The sequence below is a fragment of the Choloepus didactylus genome, chromosome 18 (genome assembly GCF_015220235.1).
Source record: "Choloepus didactylus isolate mChoDid1 chromosome 18, mChoDid1.pri, whole genome shotgun sequence".
NCBI classification, from domain to species: domain Eukaryota; kingdom Metazoa; phylum Chordata; class Mammalia; order Pilosa; family Megalonychidae; genus Choloepus; species Choloepus didactylus.
This window is the reverse complement of record NC_051324.1, coordinates 63,053,754-63,074,648: the sequence shown is the minus strand read 5'-3', so window position 1 is coordinate 63,074,648 and position 20,895 is coordinate 63,053,754. Positions and strand designations below refer to the sequence as shown.

At 46.4% G+C, this 20,895-nt stretch overlaps 1 protein-coding gene across 9 annotated transcripts in view; it reads right to left on the bottom strand.

Moving 5' to 3' along the window:
• The window catches only part of ARSG (arylsulfatase G), a 122,657-nt gene that overhangs the window by 42,501 nt on the left and 59,261 nt on the right, over nucleotides 1-20,895 (bottom strand). For all 9 annotated transcript variants that reach the window (XR_005212900.1, XM_037810800.1, XM_037810798.1 and 6 more), the window contains 2 exons: nucleotides 5,899-6,086; nucleotides 2,686-2,733 (listed from right to left, as the gene is read on the bottom strand). Coding sequence is in view for 8 of the 9 variants with exons in the window: in XM_037810800.1 (XP_037666728.1) it covers nucleotides 2,686-2,733; nucleotides 5,899-6,086 (236 nt within the window). In the remaining variant the exon portion in view is untranslated. The remainder of the gene's footprint in view (nucleotides 1-2,685; nucleotides 2,734-5,898; nucleotides 6,087-20,895) is intronic.

Sequence of the window (20,895 nt, the reverse complement as noted above, 5' to 3'; positions counted from 1 at the left end):
CTCATATTTTATCTTTGTAAACCCAATACGTGGCCAACAAATGTTTGCTGTGCTGAAAAAAATTGGTGTCTCCATGCTAACCTGGCTCATAGTAATAGAAAGACATGGATGTCCCATCCATGAATGTCATAGACCTAAGATGTAGACCACTAATGCCTTTGGTATCAGGAACGAGTCTAGACAAGGACTCAGCAAACTTTTTCTATAAAGGGTGAGACAGTAAATATTTTAGGCTTTGAAGCCAGATGGCGACTCACCTCTGCCAGTGTAGCACAAAAGCAGCCAAACAATAGGTTAACAAATGAACATGACTGTTTCCCAATAAAACTTAATTTACAAAAACAGGTGACAGACTGGATTTGGACCGCAGGTATATACCATATACCACATGTATACCATAGGTGTCCTCAGATGCCAGAGTTGGAAAGAGGTCTCATGGGTTTACTGGAGCCCTGATCTGAGAAACAACCAAGAGCAGGAAGCATCTGGATGTAGAGAGGGGATGTGTGACTATACTGGGCATGCTCCAAGGAGGGTTTGGAGGGACAGCCACCAAGATGATGGAGAACCAGAAAGGTGCACCACGGAGAGTGGTGATGGGTAATTTTATGTGTCAACTTGGCTAGGTGGTGGTATCCAGTTGTTTCCTCAAATGCTGACCTAGTTGTCATGTGGTGGTATTTCATAGAAGGGATCAGCATCTGCAATCAGTTGATTTTAAGCAAAGGAGATTACCCTCGATATGCAGGCGGGTCTTGTCCAATAAGTTGGAAGTCTTAAGAGGAGGAACTGAGGGTTCCAGGAATCAGAAGGAATTCTGCCTCAAGCCTATACTCTCCACTCCTTCCTGAGTTCCCAGCCTAAGGAATTTGGACTCTAGACTTCAGCACCACTCTTGGGAAATTTTCAGTCTCCTGTCTGCCCAACGGAATTTGGAATTGCCAGTCACCACCACCATGTAATCTGATTCCTTATAATTAAATCTCTTATTATAGATACACATATAACCTGTTGGTTCTGTTACTCTGGAGAACTCTGACTGATACAAGAAGGTACAAGAGGAAGGACGGTATAGAAGTGAACTGAGAGACAGGAATCAAGAAATCAGAGTCTGAGTCAGAAGGCTTTTAGGGACTATCTGGTCTAGTGACAGCGAATGTGCAGGAAGTGCATCTCCACTCTCTGCCCACTCCTTTGGCAGACACCACGAACCCATCATGGCGCCACTTCCTGTTGAGCAGGACCAAGTCCCAGTACCCCTTCCAGATTAGGATGCCAAGAATGCACACTCAAAGTGTTGGCAGCCTGATCCAGTCTGATCAGAGAGGAAAAGTAAACTCTGGAGTAGTTTTCAACGAGTGGAAAAGCCAGATCTCCACTTTCCCTATCTGCCATGTTTAAAAAGCACACAGAAGATGCCAGGAGGGCCCAAGTGGGAAATGGGCGTGAGGGAGGAGAGGGGGTGGAATGAGCACAAAAGGGGAGGCAGGAGTCTGAGAGGATGCAGAAAAAGCCACTTCAGTCAATGAGGCTACTGAGCAGTGGGGACCAGGGGGCAAAGGCCAGCTTCAGGCCAACTCTCTGAAAGTCAATTCCTCAAGTCATTTTCCAAATCCAAAATCCTTCAGATGCATACCTCCATCCAGATCCAGGACAGAGCAATGCAGCCCTTTCCCATGGAGACAGGGAGAGATATTAGAGCAGGGGCAGAGTAGAAGTCTACAAAAATAGAAGATCCCACTGAAGGGTCTTCTGTTTATAAAATGGCAGAAGCAGAAGCAGAAGGGGAAGCATACATAGGGGCAAGAAAAGAGGATAAGCCATGAAAATTGAGATAATGGGCAACCGCTTTGAGGAAAGGGCCCGTCCATTCCCATGTGAAATGGAAGAGGCAGGACAGGGAAAAGGGGAGACGCAACCACAATTTTGAAAAAGCTGTCAATAATTCAGTGACTTGGATATTCAGAGAATCTGTCATTGAACAAATTGATTTTCAGAGGATGGGCTTTTGGCAGGTTGATCTCAGCTTGCTTCACCAGGGCCAGAGGACAAGAGGTCCAAGGAAGCAAAAGGCAGAAAGAAGCCACGAGGGATTGTCTCTAGTTTGGGGCCATAGTCAGTTCTTTGCTTATGTGACCCCATCAGATGACTTTTACTTCTTATTAGATGAGATGTGGCTGGACGTCAAGATGGCAGAGTGTTCCTAGAGAGCTCAACTCTGAGTGTTCCCAGAGTGATTGTTCTTGGAGTCCTGTGCTAGAGGGAGTACTGAGACTGGGCCCTGCTCAACAGGAAGTGGTGCCATGATGGACTCATGGTGTCTGCCATGGGAGTGGAGAGAAGGAGTGGAGCCATACCTCCTACACATCTGCTGTCACAGGACCACACAGCCCTGGAACTGGGAGCCAGCAAGAACACGGACAGGCCCCCTCAGTGGGGAAGCCTTAAGGGCAGGCAGGCACCAGTGCAGGAAGGTCTAGAAAAGGTGTCAGGGGAGAGGGACATGAGGTCATGGGGGAGTCCTGGGCACCCTAAACACACTCAACTGACCCTGTGAACGAAGGAGTCCTAACATAGAGGGCAAATCCCCCAGGGGCAGGATGGCTTAAGCGTTAATGGAGTCCTTTTACATGGGGATTTGTATTTTCCATCTCCCAGGTAACAAATCCCCCAAAGAATTCTTACCACGAAAGTTGGGGTGATAAGAGCCATGGTGCCCAAGATGCCATTTGCCTGTAGAAAAACAAGAGAGAGACTTTCAGAGGAATCCCCATAGGGACTCCCAGACCCTCTGGGGAGCTGATTAAATACTCAGTTCTCCATCGGCTTTCCCCTTTCCTGAGGATAAGCAAAGAGAGCCTGCAAGTGTGGTTGTGAAAGCCAGGCCTTGCTCTCGCGGACTGGGAGGGAGACCAGAGGAAGACAGCAAACAAGTGAGGATGACTCAGGACCACGCAGAAAGGCCCGTGGTGAAAGGGGAAGACAAGACATCACCAGGGGCCCAGAGAAGCCACTGGCCTGAGCCTGTGCCCCTGGAAGGGCATTCAGCACCCACGGGACCCCAAGCAGCCCATCGCCCCCTCTGCTCTCCCCTGCTGCCCTGGGAACCGCAGAGGCCCCCACACCTAGGGTTCAGAGCAACTCCCCACACAGTCTTGGAGAAGCCCCCAGGCTGGTTTCATCATCTTCCTCTCTGGCCAGCGTCAGCGCCCGCTCAGCGCCTGCAGAGGCTAGGAGAGCTGCCCCCCCTGCAGTGCCAGTGCCAGGGCATGTACCAGGCCAGCTAGTGAGGAGACCCACACACATGCTCCCTGGAAAGGGGTTCAGTCGGGGAGAAAAGGGGCAAGTGAGAGCAAATCCAGCTCGAGAAGAAGGCAGCTGCTGCCCCCCGTTGCAGGGTAAGGTTTTGGCATCATACTATGTGGGTGGTAGGGGCTCTGACAATGCTGGATCCCTCCAACCTGCCAATGTTCCCAGGAGTGTCCCCCAGGGAACCCACCCCCAAGGCAAGGGGGGACAGAAAAGAATGCTGTACAAAGACCCAAACAGCATCAATGTTAACACAAAGGAGAGAAAAAGCCGAAACAGATGACCACAGGAGCATGGGGCTGAGCAAATTAATTTATGTGGCCTCAAAAAAAAAAAAAAAAAAAAAGAAAAGAAAAGAAAAGTAAAGAAAAATACTACCAATACTACCAACTCATCTTTTAAAGACAAATACCTGTGGCAAAATTTTAGAATCAGTGGATATCCATTACTCCCTTCTTGCAAACTGCTTTGTAGTTCAAAAAAATTTTTAAGTAAAAAGTTGAAGAGGAAAAAAAGACAAGTACATGGATTCCATTACAGAGAAATATAAAAGAATAAAGGTGGGGGGAGGACCAAGGCATATGCACAACTGTGTAAAAACACATGAACACGGACCAGGATTAGCAGCAAGTTGTGGGTGGCATAAACAGGCTTCATAGTCCTTTGGTGGGTTTTAACAAAGTTTCCTATAAGTAGGTTTTAGTTCATAACGTCAACACATGGACGTGCTTAAATATCGTCTCCAGGACATAGAAAAAGGTAGTAGGTGGTGAGGGGTAGGAGTGGCAGCTAAACACCTGCCCCATGACCAGTCGCTTGCTTGCAGTTTAAAGGAATAAAGAAGGAGGGGCAGGTGAGGGAACCCAGCTCAGGAAGGCACCACTGCAGCCCCCACTGCAGAGTGAGGTCTCCGAGTCACACTACAGACTGGCTGCGAATGCTAAAATACACGGATGCAGGAAACGGTCCAATAAAGAGTCTCTGCCCCAAGCGGGAGCTTCACAAATGGTTGCTGTTGATGTAGATGTTAACACTGGCGTACCTTGGGGTGCAGGAAGAGAAGGGTTGAAAAGGGCTGGGCCTTAACTGGTCTCTCCTCCTACCCACTGGGGCTTGTTCTCCTGGGACCAGCAGGGCTGCTCTCCAGGCTCCTTGACCCACTGCCCCGGCGCCTCCCCTCTTCGGGGTAAACCGACCTCCTCCCTGCTCCCCGTTCGTCCTACACCTTCCCTCGCCATTTCCCAAGCAGCGGAGGGAGGCAGCGATCCCGCCAAGCCCAGCTCTTTGCGAGCCAGCAGATCAAGCACAGGCAGGCGGAGGGTGCCGCTGGGACAGCCCCCAGGTGGCCCTGCGGGGAGATGGCTGCGAAGTGATGCAGGTAAGAGCGCAGGCTGGAGCCGGGCCACCCGCCCAGGCCTGGCCTCCACGCTCCTGCCTGGGTAACTGAACACCTCTGTTCACCCGTCTGCAACACAGTTTTCTCACCTGTGAAGTGGGGTAAATTGTACCAGTAGTGCCAACTGCACTGGATTGAAGGGCATCCCCCCCACCCCAAATTCATGTGAAAAAGGAAGGAGGGATTGGAGGGACGCGGCACCAAGCCAAGGAACGCCAGGAGTCACCAGAACAAGGGAGGATTGTCCCCTCGGGCTTTTGGATGGAGCGTGGCTCTGCCGATACCTTGACCTCAGACTTCTGGACTTCAGAACAATGAGAGAATAAATTTCTGTTGCTTTAAGCCACCCATTTGTGGTAATTTGTTCCAGTAATCCAAGGGAATGAATACATCATTAATCTCAGATGGCATCCCCATGCCCCAGTGCAAATAAACACTTAGCCCAGGGCCTGGAACATAATAAATATTGAGAGGTGCCCAAATAATTAAAAACGGAAGGAAGTTGTTGGGCAATATGGCAGACACTGCTGGCTACTTCCCCTATTTCCATGTCCCCATTTATCCTACTACCAGAACTGTGTTTTTGTGAGAGATCAAGGTGTCCAAATCCAAGTCAATCCGTATAATCCCGTCTCCAGTTTCCCAGCCTTCCTTGCAGCCAGGGGTGGCCATGTGATCCAGCTCTGGCCAAGAAGACATAAGTACAATTCAGCTGGGGAAGGCACAGAGCCTGAAAAAGATTTGCTCTTCTGATAAAAGTGGACAAATGAAGCTGGCACCACCTCTCCTCTCTTCCTTCCTTGAAGCTAACTGTAGTGCACGGCGCTGCAGCTGCTACACTGCAACCATGAGGCAACAAGCCTGAGGATACAATGCAATGTACTAAGGATGGCAGAGAGACAGAAAAGACCTGGGTCCAAGTGACGTTTTTAAGCAGCAGAGCTAAAGCAAGCAAGCACTTGCTTGATGCCATCTCTAAGCTTGACACAATGGGAGGGAAATAGCTCCATATATGTTTTAGTCCACTGTTAGGTCTTTTTGGTTACTTATAGTTGAAATCATTCCTAACCCATACAGCAAGAAAAAAAAAATAGCAGAAAAGGTGGCAACATGTTGGGGCGACGCTAACACAAAGCAGTCAGTGGGGTAAAAGCAGTGGGGAGATGGAGCTGGGCCGCGGGCCGCAGCATTACCTATCATGCCGGTGACGTAACCAGCCTGCTGCAGCACCTCGCCCAAAGTGGTCTCGTTGAGCGGGAGGCCGCCCACGGAGGTGACCGCAAAGTTGTGCGTGACTCCATTGCGGATGCCAAGCCGGCCGGTGAGCAGGGAGGCCCGGGAGGGCGAGCAGGTGGAGGCGGCTGCGTGGAAATCCACAAACCTGCACAGAAAGAAAACTGGTCAGGACCCTGCCAACCATGGGACGCCAAACCAAGGGAAAATGCAATCCCCACTCACTTCCCGGGATTCCAGTGCTGGGAAAGAGCACAAAGATCACCTAGTAGCTGGACTAGTAAAGAAATGAAGCCCAGAGAGGTGAGGTGACTAGTTCAAGGTCACACAGCTACAACAGCCACTGTATGCCCAGCCTTTTGCCAGACACTGTGCCCAGAAAGTAAAGAAGTCTTAGGGGTTGTCCTACCTTCAAGGAACTTCAGCCTCATTGAGAAACAACATGTGCACAAACAGCAGCCATGCAAAGCAGGATGTAACTAAGACCCCAGATGGGTGACAGAGAAGATGGAAAGCAGAGATGACAGACATCCTAGGATTGAAATTGGGAATGAGAGCTCAATGAAGTTCTAAGCCATCCAACAAGACCCCACAGAGGAGGTGGGCGGTGAGTTGGGATCAAAAAGATGAAGCGGTTTAGAATAGAGTTGCTGTATTCCATACCCTTTTCCAAAAGAAACTTCATTCTGAATCCCAAAATATAGAACAGATAAAATCTGGGTGGCTCTGTCTGAAGCAGGAAAGGGGAGACTGAGCCCCATTCTCCAGCTCCTTCTGCAGAAGCTCAGGGCTCTTGTGAACAAATAAAAGATCTCAAGCAAGGGCATTCCTGGGGGAAGACTGGCAGATATTCTTATTTTTGCAAAGGGAAACACTGGAAGGATGAACCAGAAACTAATAAAAAATTATTTTCCAGAAGGAAAATGAGGGGTGGAGGAGAGGGGTGGGAACAAGAATTTTCTAGGATATGTGGCTTTGACTTTGAACCACGTAAATGTTTGATTTTTTTCAGAAAGTAAAATTAAATCAAAAAGGCAAAACAAGCAAACCCTATAAGGAAAAAAAAAAAAAAAAAAAAACGGAAACAAATGTGCCTAACTATATACCAAATTGCTACTATGACCACACAGAGGAAAGACTCCTTACAAGAGGCCTTGCACACAGTACATTCCTAGTGGGATATATTCTAAGGACAAAAAGAACAGCAAGGAAATCTTAAACTTCATAGCTGTATTGTTGGTGGAAATATTGGTATCGTAATTTTGAAACTATTTTATGTATACAGCAAGATAAAGCGTGTAGTTTTAATAATGTTCCTAAAAAGGAACCAGGATTTTCAGTGTAAGCAAAAAGAAATAAAAATATAAAATAAATTAACCCAGAAGAAAAATTCAGTAAAGTTAAAATTTAATGAAAATGTCCTTATGAACTCATGATTTTACAAAATATTTTTCCTAGCTATACTCCTCTAAAGAGGCCTCAAGGCACTTACCCTCCAGTAGCAAGAAGCACACCTAGCACCCCAATCACTGTTCTAGATGCTGCTCCCAATAAAAGGAGTCAGGTCTCCCTGGAGAAACAGCTAATTCCAAGTCTGGGGAAGGACAGTACCAGATGGATCTGGGACATACAGAAAACCAGGTCACAGGATCCAGCTTGAAGGGGCTCCCACTGGCTAAATTTAGGACAATTTGGGGATCAAAAAGAATAATCACTGTAACTGATTGTAAGCCATGAATAAATAAAAATCCATGAGTCCATGTTGTCATAAAAATTTTTTTTAAAATCCACGTGTCCATATTGATACTCAAAGCCAAGGCATTTGCCACCATTGGGAGAGAGCAGTCTACCAACTCCTCACCGTAAAAATTAGTAATTACAAGGAAAGCACTAAACACTGACTCTGCCTTTTTAGGAGGACCTACAGCTAATGCCAGGTGATGAAGGAAAGGAGCTAAGGCTGTGACAGAAGACTGGCAGCTGGCACACGTGGAGGACAACAGGATTCAGAGTTCACCATTCCTGCCACCCCCACAATAACTGATAATCATGGATGTGCTGGGAGTGAGTATTTGCACCCGGGCTTCACCCTCAGTCACTCCTAAACTGTAAAGCACAGGCAACCACCATGTTATTAACTGATAAAACTCCATGCCATTGATAACCAGGCAACCTGACCTCACTGGCCTCCTGATGGCATGTAGAATGAAGTTCACAACATCATGGACTCTTGGCAAAAATGCTTAACCTGAATTTAATCAAGCCTCTGCACTTAATTTTCAGGTTACAGGAAACATAGCTCATAGAAGGACAAATTCAGTGTTGCCACGATGAAATGAACTGACAACCCAATATCTAGACATTCCATGAGACAGTCAGGTTTCTTCAAAAAGTCAATATCATGGGGGAAAAATATGGGGTGGGGGAATGTTTACATTAGAAGAGACTAAAGAGAGATAACCCAAATGTAATGCACCATTCTTGATTGGATCCTGATTCAATCAAACAAGCTAGAACACATATTTGGAGGAGAATTAGGGAAATTTAACATGATATGGGATAAAAAATAATATCTGGGAATTATTGTTTTATTCTTGGGCATAATAATGGCTACATGGGAGAATGTTCTTCAGAGATGCATATTGTATTTACAGTGGAGGATCAGGATTCAGAAAATAAACTTACTTATAAATAGAGAAAATAAAAGCAGAAATGGTGAAATGTTAACAATGGTTGCGTACAGAGGTGTTGATTTTACTATTTAAAATTTCCTTTATGTTTGAAAATTTTACATTAAAACTTTTTTAAAAGTTTAACAGTTCCACAAAAAGTTAAAGAGAATTACCCTATGACCCCATAATTCCACTCCTGGGGATAGACCCCTAAGATTTGCGAACAGGGACCCCAACAAGTACATGGACACACACACTAAGAGCAGCACTGTCCACTGTCCCCAAAAGGTGGAAACAGCCCAAATGTCCATCAGCAAATGACTGGATAAACAAATTGTGGCATGACTATTCCATGGCATATTATTCAGCCATAAAAAAGAATGAAATTCTGATATACACTTCAATGTGGATGAACCTCAAAGATATTACACTAAGTGAAAGAAACCAGACACAAAAGGTCAAATTTTATATGATTCCAGTTAGATGAAATATCTAGAAAAGGCAAATCCATAGAGACAGAAAGAAGATTGCTGGGGGCTGGAGGGAGGTGAGAGAGGGAACAAACTGCTTAATGGGTGTGATGGTTTGGAGATGCATGTACCCCAGAAAAACATGTTCTTAAACTTAATCCATTCCTGTGAGTGTGAATCCATTGTAAGTAGGACTTTTTGATGAGGTTACTTCAGTTAAGGTGTGGCCCACCTCAATCAGGATGGGTCTTAATTCCATTACTAGAGTACTTTATAAGCAAAATGAAATTTAGACACAGAGATAAAGCCACAGGAAGCAAGAAGCTGAAATGCAGTGGAACTAGAAGAGAACAGAGAGGCCGCCATGTGCATTTCCTCCACGTGACAGAGGAGCCCAGGACCAAGGATCGCCGGCAGCCAGCCCAAGAACACCAGTTTTCGGGAAGAAAGCATAGCCTTTACTTGAACTTTTTCCCAGCCTCAAAACCATGAGCTAATAAATCCCCATTGTATAAGCCAACCCATTGCACGGTATTTGCTTGAGCAACCAAGGAAACGACAACAAACAACGTGTATAGGATTTTACTTTGGAGCAATGGAAGTGTTTTGAACTAGATAGAAGTACTGGTTGCTGAACGTTGTGGATGTATTAAATGCCACTGAATTGCTCACTTAAAAATGGTTAATTATATGTGATGTGAATTTCACCTCTTTCTCTCTCTACACACACACGCATACACACACACACACACCCCGTCTCATTTTTAAGTCTAAAAGAGAATGGAAGTCTGGAGTTTAGAATGAGCAATCAGTTACAGAAGGGGTGGCTCCCACAGTTTACTGAGTGACTCAGGAAGCGGGTAGCAGGCCGTTCAGAAAGCAGAAGGGAGCTCCTGAGGGAGCGAAAAGGGAAGCTCACAGAGGGCAAATGCAGAAGCAAGCAAGGAGATGTTTTGATTGGCTGACATTACGTTTCCATTTTACCTAGGGGGCTGTGCTACAGAGTGGGGAGTAGATACGCATCAATTAGTACAGTAAGCTTGTCCACTCTGATAAACTCTCTCTACTGGGACAGAAACCAGTTTTATCACCAAGTGTTGCCTATAAGCAACCCTGTAGGGTAGGTTCTGTTTTTCTGGGCAAACCCCTGCAGGCCAATTGATTTTGTCTTCTGGAAAAGCCCTTCTTGGAAAAGGGTCTTCTCCTGGCCATGCCCAATGCAGGAGGCCATTTTATTTTCCTTAACGGCTGTGAAAGCAGGCCTGCAGGGGGCAGGTCAGAGCAGAAGGGCACCAACCACAGAGCCTGCCACCACCCCTCATCTCAGGCTGGTTCTCACCTAAGTGAGAGCCCTCAGGGCTTGGCAATGACCCGAAACCTGGAAGACAGTGCTCCCATCATCTGAACTGGGCCAGCACCCCCACCAACCTGGCCAATGTGCTGGAAGGCTAATGATGGGGTTGATGGAAAATCTCAAAGGTCACTTTTTCTTGTTATCTGTTCCCCTGACAGAGGATAATTTAGGGCAGGAAAATGGGGAAAGACTCCGAGGTCCCTGTTTCCTCTGACAAGCAACTCTGGAGGAAGCCTGAGAGAAGAAGGTGGTTGAAATATGATTTCGAGAAGATTCCACCCGGAGTTCATTTATGCAGCCTCTGTCTGGGGGCCATGACCTCCATCAGTCAAAATCCTATGAGTGTCTAATGTTTTTCCACCCCATGGAGATGCCCCCAGCCTGAGCTCTTGCCCTGCACCATGGCCTTAGCATTTGTGGAAGGGATGGCCCTACTACTGTTCCTTTCTTTTCTCTTCTGGTTTCTTTCCTTTTTATTTATTTATTTTTTTCATATTACAGTCAAGCCTAGAGATCATAAGGAAAATCTTTTTTAAAACCCTGTAAGGAAAATGCTCAAAGAGAACTTCTCAAGAAGGGACAAAGGCCCATTGAGCTGGGTGTCAGCCAGTCTGCAGGTCTTCAGATGAGAAAGTTACTTATTTCATTTATTGATTCAATCATTTATTCTAAAAATATTTATTGAGCAGCAACTATGGGCAGACATTGTGCCAGATGCTAAGGAAGCAAAGAAACAGTTACTGTTCTAGATTAACTTACGATTTAGTTTTCACAAAAAAGTCCTATGAGGCAAGTTCCATTTCACTACTTATCTAGCACTAACTATGAGCTTGGTACTTGTTAGGGGTTGAATTGTGTCCCCCAAAAAGATATGATGAAGTCCCATCTCCTGGTGTTTTTGAAGGTGACCTTCTTTGGAAATAGAGTCTTGGCGAATGTAATCAAGTTCAGATGAGGCCATACTGAGTTAGGGTGGTGTTCTGGTTTGCTAATGCTGCTGTTTCACAAAACACCAGAAATGGATAGGCTTTTATAAAGGGGGTTATTTGGTTACAAAGTTACAGTCTTAAGGCCATAAAGTGTCCAAGGTGAGGCACTAACAATAGGGTACCGTCACTGGAGAAAGGCCATTGGCATCCAGAAAACCTCTGTTAGCTGGAAAGGCACGGGGCTGGCATCTGCTTGCTCTCAGGTTGTGTTTCAAAATAGTGCTCTCCAAAATATCTGCATCAGCTTCCAACGGCCATCTTCAAAATGTTGTCTCAGCTGAAGATAGCTCCTTCTGAGTTCTTCTTATAGAGTGCTCTAGTAAACTAATCAAGGCCCATGCTGACTGGGTGGGGCCACACCTCCATGGAAATTAATCAGAGTTCACACCTACAGTTGGGTGGGTCACATCTCCATGGAAACAACCCAATCCAAAGGTTCCAACCTAATCAACACTAATACATCTGCCCCCACAAGATTGCATCAAAGAACATGGCTTTTTCTGGGGGACATAATACAGCTAAACCAACACAGGTGGGCTCAACCCAATGATGGGTGCCCATTTAAGAGGAAAGAGACACAGACACAGGGCAGACGGTCAGGTGAAGACAGAGGCTGGAGCGCCGCTGCCACCGGCCAAGGAATGCCTGAGGTCTCCAAAAGCAAGGAAGAGGCAAGGACGGATTCTTCCTCTAGAACCATCAGAGGGCACGTGGTCACACCAACACCTGGATTTCAGGCTTCTGGTCTCCAGAAGTGGAGAGAACAATTTTCTCTTGTTTTAAGCCACCCATTTTGCAAGACTTCATTTTGGCAGCCCTAGGAAGTAATTCAGCATTTACACGTTGTTAGTATGTTTCATCCTCACGGCAGCCCAAGGATGTGGTGTTATTGTATTATTATGATCCCCATTTCACAGATGGGGAAATCGAGGCAGAGGAAGTTGAATGACTTGCCACAAGTGCCATCAGGGGCAGAGCCAGGGCTTGCACCTGGGCATTTGGCTCCACGGCCCACACTCCCGGCCACTGCATTATACAGCCAGGTGTTCAGGGGCATGCCTCAAAACCTGGGCGGGTCTGATTCAAAATCCCACACTCCTGCCATTAAACCACAGTGCCTCCATTAGGAAGTTGAGGGGCTGATCTCCAAAGTCAAATGGAAAGGGCCAGGGAGACTCACCTACTCTACAGCCAGTCTGGGGGGAAACAGAACCCAAGAAGACAGTGAGGTTTAAAGTGGAGAAGAAAATGTGCCCAGGCCCCCAAAGTTCACTGTAAAGAAGGAGAGGCTGGACTGGCCTAGGTGTGAAAAGAGGCCTGGAGACCTAACCATCCGGGACACACCCACACACATGCAAAAACACCCACATGTGCACACACATGCACATCGATGTGGACACACTCATTTCCAAATGCAGCTGGTTGTGAATTGAGGAAACAGTTGACTTTGATGGCACATCAGAAGAACTTCTTAAAATAAGATGATGAAACACTGGCGCTGGCTTTTCAGGGAGGCTGGGGAGCCTCCGACCTTGAAAGCCTTCCAGAGAAAAAGCAGGCATCTGAACACCTGAAGGTTTTCCTCAGAGACCTGCCTGAACTTGAGAGTCTGCAGCCACAGCCTCAAGATCCCTTGAGCAAGTCATGTGATGATTCTAGGAGTGCACACTTAGTTTCCTCATCTCTGGGTACCCCTCAGCCACTCCAAGCTGGCTCTCTCAGCCTCTGCTCCAGTCCATTCAGAGTAGCAACTCATCCAGACCACTCTCTCTTGACAGATCTTTTCTTCTGGAACCTTCCTCCTCCGCCTTCCAGAAGACCTGTCCTCATCCTCTTTGAATATTCCCGATGGCTCCATTTCTACCTCCATGGTAGGTTTGTCTTTCTCTGACCATTTTTAGATGGTAGAGGTTCTCCAGGACTCCTTCCCCAACCTGCTTTTATTCTTACTTCTCACACCCCTTCTGGGAAATCCTGTACAATCCCTCTCCCTCAACTAATGCCTGTGAATGAGATTCCCAAGTCCATAACCCCAGCTCACACTCACCGTAGAGCTCCAGACCTTCACTCCCATCACCTCCTGGGCATCCTCATCGGACACCTTAGATGCAATCATCTGGGGTCGAATTCACTGTCTTCACCTTCCAAGCTTGCTCCAATGTGCCATCTCTATGAGCGGCACCGCCCTACTCCCAAACCATCCCGGCAGAGAACTCAGGGACCCTGCCTCTGCTCTCCACTCTCCCTTACTCCTCACATCAAACTGGCCCCCAAGTTCTATCAGTTATGCCTCCTAAATGGCTCCCTCCTCTCTCCCATCCACTATCACTGCTCCAACAGAGGCTGTTAGGAGTCATAGTCAAAATTATTACAAGAACTTGGTCTCCCTGCTACTCCACATCAGCCTTCAGGCCAATGTAAATGTCTTCCTAAAACACAAATCTGATTGTTCCAATCCCTTAGGGAAAAACATGCTCTCCCTTTGCCTGCTTCTCGAGGCTCAACTGTTGCCCCTTGACTCTTCCATGCTCCATGTTCCCAACACAACCGTATTATACCCAAACCTCTGTGTCTGCTCATGCTGTTCCACCACTGAGAATCCCTCCCTCCCCACTATCCCACTATCCCCTGACTGACAGGTCTTAACAGCCTTCTAGACTTAGTTCAACTGTTCAGATGTAACCACTTCCATGGCACCTTCCTTGGCTGTTTTAGTTTCCTAGGCTGCTCAAGCAAATACCATGCAGGGGGATGGCTTAAACAATGGGAATTTAATGGGTCAGGGTTTTGAGGCTAGGAAAAAGTTCAGATAAAGGCTATGCTTTCTTCCCGAAGACTGCTGTTCTTGGGCTGGCTGCCGGCGATCCTTGGTCCTGGGCTCCTCTGTCACATGGAAATGCACATGGCGGCCTCTCCGTTCTCTTACAGGTTCCACTGAATTTCAGCTTCTTGTTTCCCATGGCTTTCTTATTGTCGGAATTTCATTCTGTTTATAAAAGACTCTAGTAATTGGATTAAGATCCATCCTAATTGAGGTGGGCTACAACTTAAGAAACCTCATCAAAAAGTTCTACTTGCAATGGGTTCACTCCCACAGGAACGGATTAAGTTTAAGAACATGTTTTTCCATACATACAGCTCCAAACCACCATACTGACTCTGCTTTCCCCCTCCTATCCAAACCCCCATGACTGCATAGAATCAGGGGCCCCCATTCTCCATGTAATTAAACCACATATAGACACCAGCATATCCCTTACAAGAACGAACTGTAATTCTTCTATTTCATGTTATGGCAGATTAAAGATGGCCCCAAATTCTTTAACATGACTCCCTTTTAATCTCCCTTTGTGTCCCCTCTTCTTGAATCTGGGTGAGATCCATGACTGCTTTGACTGATAGCTTAATGTAGAAGTGACATTTGTTGTGATAGTTTCTGGGGCCAGGCCTTTAGACACCAGCAGCTTCCACTTCCTCTTTCAAATCACCATGTGAGTTGCCATGTAGGACACTTGACCACTCTAAGACCACCACGCTGGAGAGGCCATCTGTAGGTGGTTTGTCAATGACTCCAGCAAAGCCCAGGCTTCCAAACATGCCTGTCTAATGTCAAATCATGTGAGTGAGACCATCTAGGATTCCCCAGCTCCGACCATCTGCTTGCTGGGTACCCCCAAGTAACCCCAGTCAATACCATGTGGAAAAGAATTGCCCAACTGAAAACTGCTAAGAACTCCTGACTCAAAAAATCATGAGATATCAAAAAAATGCTCATTGTTTTATGCTACTAAGTTTGGAGGCAGTTTGCTACATAACAACACATAACCAGAACAAAGCCTCTCTCTCTCACTAGACATTATTTTGTTCACTATTAAGTTCCCAGCACCCACACAAAGTGGATGCTACCAAACGTGTATTGACTGGATGACTCCAGTCTCCTCTTTGCTTTTGTCCAACATAAGTCTTGCTAAGGATGCCTGATGGTGCCAGCCCCAAGAGCCTGACTCACATCCATTAAAAACAAGGGAATGCTGTTTCCCAACTGACTTTCAAGAACACCATGGGAACTGTGGTGGTGCTCAACATGTTTTCTTCTCGTGCATGAGCTTCATGGGAAATTAGTACCTGAAATTTGCCCTGGTGGGTGTGGAGTTACTAAATGCTAAGGGAATTCAAGTGGCTCACAGAGAAAATGCTTCAGTTTGCTAAGCTTGAGCGACTTTTGTCCACAGTGGACTGACCTTCTCCATTGTGGCTGGGATGCTCAAGAGCTGTTGACCGCAGTAGTCCAAAACTTCATTGCCTGAATGCTATACCTGCCTCTCTGTTTTTGAATGGGCTGCCCTGAGTTTTGTCTCTCCTTGGACATGTTAATGCCATCACCCCGGGAACAGCTCTAGCACTTTTCTACAGCAAGATGTAGCTTGGAGCTCTTTTGCAGACCGCAGGTTCGGTGAAAGCAGCAGGGCTTAGAGTTGCAACTCCATCCCTAAGCAGCTAGGTGCAGTGCAGTCGGGCTGCGCCATCAAGATGGTGAACAAACAAAACTTGAAGAGAGAAACTCAGGTCAAATGGAAAAAACTCAGTTCATTTTCACATCATCGCTTAACCTGATGCTTTTAGGGCTCACTTCCTTCCCATGGTGTGCTAAATTTCCTTTATTTCCCAGTCTTTGGAGGGACCTGGTGGTACTCCACCCCCCAAAAAGCTCACACCACCCCATGCAGCCCAATGAACTGACTTCCACATCACCCTTTTCCTCTCTCCCTGCTGCTGTCTCCATTTCGTGGAAACTAATTAATAAGCAATAAATTGGTCTGGTTATTTGGAAAGCTTTTTTTGTTTTTCCCCAAATCTACTTGGGCAGGCTCAGGCCAGTTCACCAACAGGGGTCCTAATTAAAGTCTGAAAATAAATCATAAAGCAAAGCTGGAAATACAGAGCCAGACATTATAGCAGACCTGTTAACAAGAAAATTAAGACTCACCCAGACAAAAAACAAAGCAACTTGCCATTGCATAAATTACGTGTATTAGAATCAGGGAGCGTTCGTGCTGTAAAGGCCGTCAGCGAAGCCTTGGAGAGACATAACATTATAAAGTTAAGCATGTCCAGCCTTCATTTACAGGGAATTTAAAATAGGTGATGATTCTTTCTGTGGCAGTGCTCTAAATTGCAATGTGACTAGAATAAAAACAATGCTTGCCCCATTCATAATTTAAAGGTTTGGAGGTGGAAATAGGTTTCGAAAATAATTAGCTGTAGCCTTTGTGTGCACAGAGGGTGGGAGAGGGGAGATGGGAAATGGAAAGACACTGAAGTAGGATTTAGTCACACAGAGAACATCAGCCTTGACGTTGCCTTCTGTTAAATGGGATGAAGATAGTGACTCACCCCTGAGATGAGGAGCCGTAGGAGCTCACTGAGAACATGGATATGGAGGCCCTTTGCAAGCTGCAAGCAAATGTGGCAGCAAACAGTGAACTTGGTGTCCTTGTGTACTCACTCATTCATTCATTCATCCACTCATACTCTTGTCCTTGTCAAAAAGGGATTCCTGACAATTGAGCTCAGTGTGGGCCTTAGCAAATTTTCTTCTTTCCTTGTCACATTCTTGTTGCAGATATATGTGTATTCACACTCGAAGGACACACACAAGGAAAATGACAATGGGACACACACATGGGCATCTCAGTGCCTCCTGGATCTGACACTTCTTTCCACTGCCACGACCCTGAGCCAAGGCATCCCTGAGGTTCTGGCAATATGTCCCCTGTCCCCAGTCTAGTAAACCGGAGCAATGCAAGTTGCATGATTTCAGTCCTTCGGGACTCCCCATGGCCTTCAGGATCAAGACCAAACACCTGACATGGCACACGATGCCCTTCACCAGCTACCCCACCCATGTGTCCAGCCTCACACTCCCTGTCTGAGCTGGACTCAGCCACTAGAATGGAAGCCCCAGGGGAGCAAGGATTTTCATTGTTTGGATCATGGATATACTCCCAGAACCCAAGACAGTGCTGGGGGAGGCTCAATGACTGTTTGTTGGGCAAATGGACACAGTCCAGTTCTGGGTCTTTGGTCATGCTTTTCCTTCTGCCTACAAAACTCCTTCCTCCCTCCTCTTCAGGCTACTTACCCTCATCCTATGGTCTAAACTCACACAGGTCAAAATAGATGACATCATTAAGTACCTCTTGATTTTGCTCTAAGTAATGGCCTTTCTCTTCCCGTGGTGCCCCCGCCGCCCCCGCAACCAACCCCACCCCACCCAATCCCCACCCCACGCCCACAGCTCCTTGCTCTGAGCTTTATCAGCCCAAAACTAAGAAGCCCAGACAGGGCCTTTCTCATTGCACCATTTGAAACTATTATGGACCCCAGAAGAGTCATGCTCTTTTAACCCAATCTTGTTGAGTGGAACATTTTGATTGAGTGTTTCCAAGGAGATGTGACTCACCCAACTGTGTGTGACACCTTTGGTTGGGTTATGTCCATGGAGGTGTGGACCCTGCCCATTCAGGGTGAGCCTGGATTGGTTCACTGGAGGACATAAGAGAGCTCAGGAACCAGTACTGATGCTGACGCTTGGAGATGCCTGGAGATGCAAGCAGAAGGATGTTTGGAGATGCTAAGTTAAGAGATGAAGCCCAGAGTCTGCCCCAGAGAAGCTAAGAGAGGACCCCCAAACGCTTAGAGAGAAACATCCTTGGAGAAAGAAGCAAGGACGCATAAGAGCTGAGAGAGAGGAGCTAAGGCAGAAGCCCAGAGACATTTTGGAGAAAGCAATTTTGAAATACAACCCAGGAGCAAAGGACCAGTAGATTCCAGCCACATGCCTTCCCAGCTGACAGAGGTGTTCCAGAAGCCATCGGCCATTCTTCAATGAAGGTATCCTCTTGTTGATGCCTTAGTTTGGACACTTTTATGGCCTTAGAACTGTAAATGTGTAACCTAATAAATCCCCTTTATATAAGCCAGCCCATTTCTGGTATTTTGCATAATGGCAGCTCTAGCAAACCGGAACATTCATTCTTGACTGTGACCAAGTTATAAGTACTGAGCTAATCCTATCCCCCAAGCTGTCAATTCAATTAGCTCTAACTCATGCTATAAAAATACCAGAGCATATAAAGACACCAAGTACATAGACACGTGTGTTCACAGCAGCGCTATCCACAATTGCCAAAAGGTGGCAACATCCCAAATGTCCATCAGCAGATGACTGGAAAAACAAATTATGCTATAATCTATACAATGGAATATTATTCAGCCATAAAAAGGAATGAAGTTCTGATACATGCTACATGTGCTACAACATAGATGAACCTCGAAAACATGGCTAAATGAAAGAAGCCAGTCACAAAAGACCATATACCGCATGAGCCCATTTCTATGAAATACGCAAGAGAGGCAAATCCATAGAGACAGAGAGCTGGAGGCTTCCAGAAGCTGGAGGGAGGGGAAATGGGGAGAAACTGCTTATTGGGTACGGGGTTTTACTTTGGAGTGAACTGTTCACTTGAAAATGGTTAATTTTATGTTATGTGAATTTTACCTCAATATATTATTTTTAAAAGATAAAAGCATCAGGGGTGGGAGGCACCTCAGGATTTCCTGCTGTTACAGCACATTGCCCTTTGCTGACTTCTAAAAGGTGATTTTCTTGTCTTTGCTGCCACCAGGCCACCAGCCTCTTAAGGGCAGAGCTGGTGGTGGTCTCCCAGTGTTTGTCCCACGACCTGCTCGTAGGAAGGACGAGAGGGTTAAAAGAGGAACTAGCAATAGCCACTGGATGGGCAATGCTGAACAACTTGGCACGGGCTGACACTGAAGCCTTTTCTCCAGGATTGTCTGCTGTGCAGATCACGGTGCTCCTGCATGTCCTGAGCTATTAAACAGAGCCACCCAGGAAACCGTGCTGTCCCCTTTCTGTAGTATCACCTTCCCCCCAGCGGGTAGATGGGTACAACAGAAGTTTTCTATCTATTTGACCTTTATACCCATGTGCAAAGACGTAAAGCAGACTGTCACAAGACACTGAGCACTTACAAGAAGATAGGATGGGACCTCCCAAAATAACATCTCAGAGTTGACAGCGAAAGTCAAAGGCCAAGAGGATTTATCCCTGACGGTGGTCCTCCCAACCCTGAGTGTGAGTTACTGTGTCGGGGAGGGATAAAGCTGGAATGATGTGGGGAGGCTCTTCTCTCCCTCCTTTAAGCCTTGTTCCGAGGTCCTTTCTGTCCCATCCCCTGTAGTGCCCATAAGACATCAAGACACCATCGCCATCTCCTCAGTTTAGAGCACTAACCTAAAACTGATCTTCAGGTTACAGCAAAATCCCAAAGGGACAGGAGGGCTGAGAAAGAGAGTACTGGAAGTTATCAGGGTGGGTGAATTTTTGCAAATAGCCAATTCTGAAAACAGAAATCAAATCAGGTGTTTGATCGAATTGACAGCTCAATTCCTTCCTCACTGAGGTTCTTTTTAGAAAGAGCCCCAAGCCCCTGGGAGCCTCTGACCTCCCAGTGGTGAATACTGATCCCTGATTCCTAGCTAAGTCACCACCTACAACTCGCAGCTTGAGAAGCAGCAGCAGCAGCAACTTGACTCAGAATTAAACTGGGGACATGGAAGGGGCAATCAGGGTGCAAAGCTAACATCCTGCAAATCAATTTACGCTGTAGACGTACTTACTGTCAACTTGGCTTCTGAGCCGGCCTGATGGACAATTGAAGTCACTGAGCATCTCAGGGCTGCTCTCTCTATCACTCCTTATCCCACCCTTCCACCCCCTGAGAGTTCTGGGTCATTACTACTCAGGAGCTCAAACCTCCTAGGCAGGAGTCACATACAAGTTACCTTCCAACCCAAGAACTGTCAAGAAATAGGTTGCTTGTTCAACACACACGAAACCAGCGTCAGTCTTTCCTGGGTGTGCAGCCGCCGAGAACCAAACCAGCATCCAAGTTTTAACTAGCATTATCAAGGTATTCACAGGGTTTTCAGGGTACTTTAAATATTTTTCAAACTATTTTGAAGAGCTGGAAAAGACACCAAAGAAATGTATGTGTCCTTTCTTCTTTTTTTTAAAGCATGAGCAATTCATTCCTCGATTGCAAATTATAATGCAAGTTGCTTTACATTTCCTCCTTTTCTAATTGTTTGAAAAGTTTAAGTTTCAGTTGACTACTAAGTCCCTGCCATTTTTACTTGAATGCCAATGTTTTTATTTTCTTCTGCTTATCGGATCATTTTTAAACTCACAAATGTTCAACAGCACTGTCCAGCTCAGATCTGCACAGGACACTGGCAAAATGACAGCCACCAGCCAGGGCAGGTGAAACATTTTGGTTGCTCAGGCTACTGACAAGTGCCAGGACCACGCCTCCTTGCAGTGCACACAAGGGCATTCATCCAACCCTGGGGAGCTCCAATCGACACCCTCCGATAAAGAGATATTTGC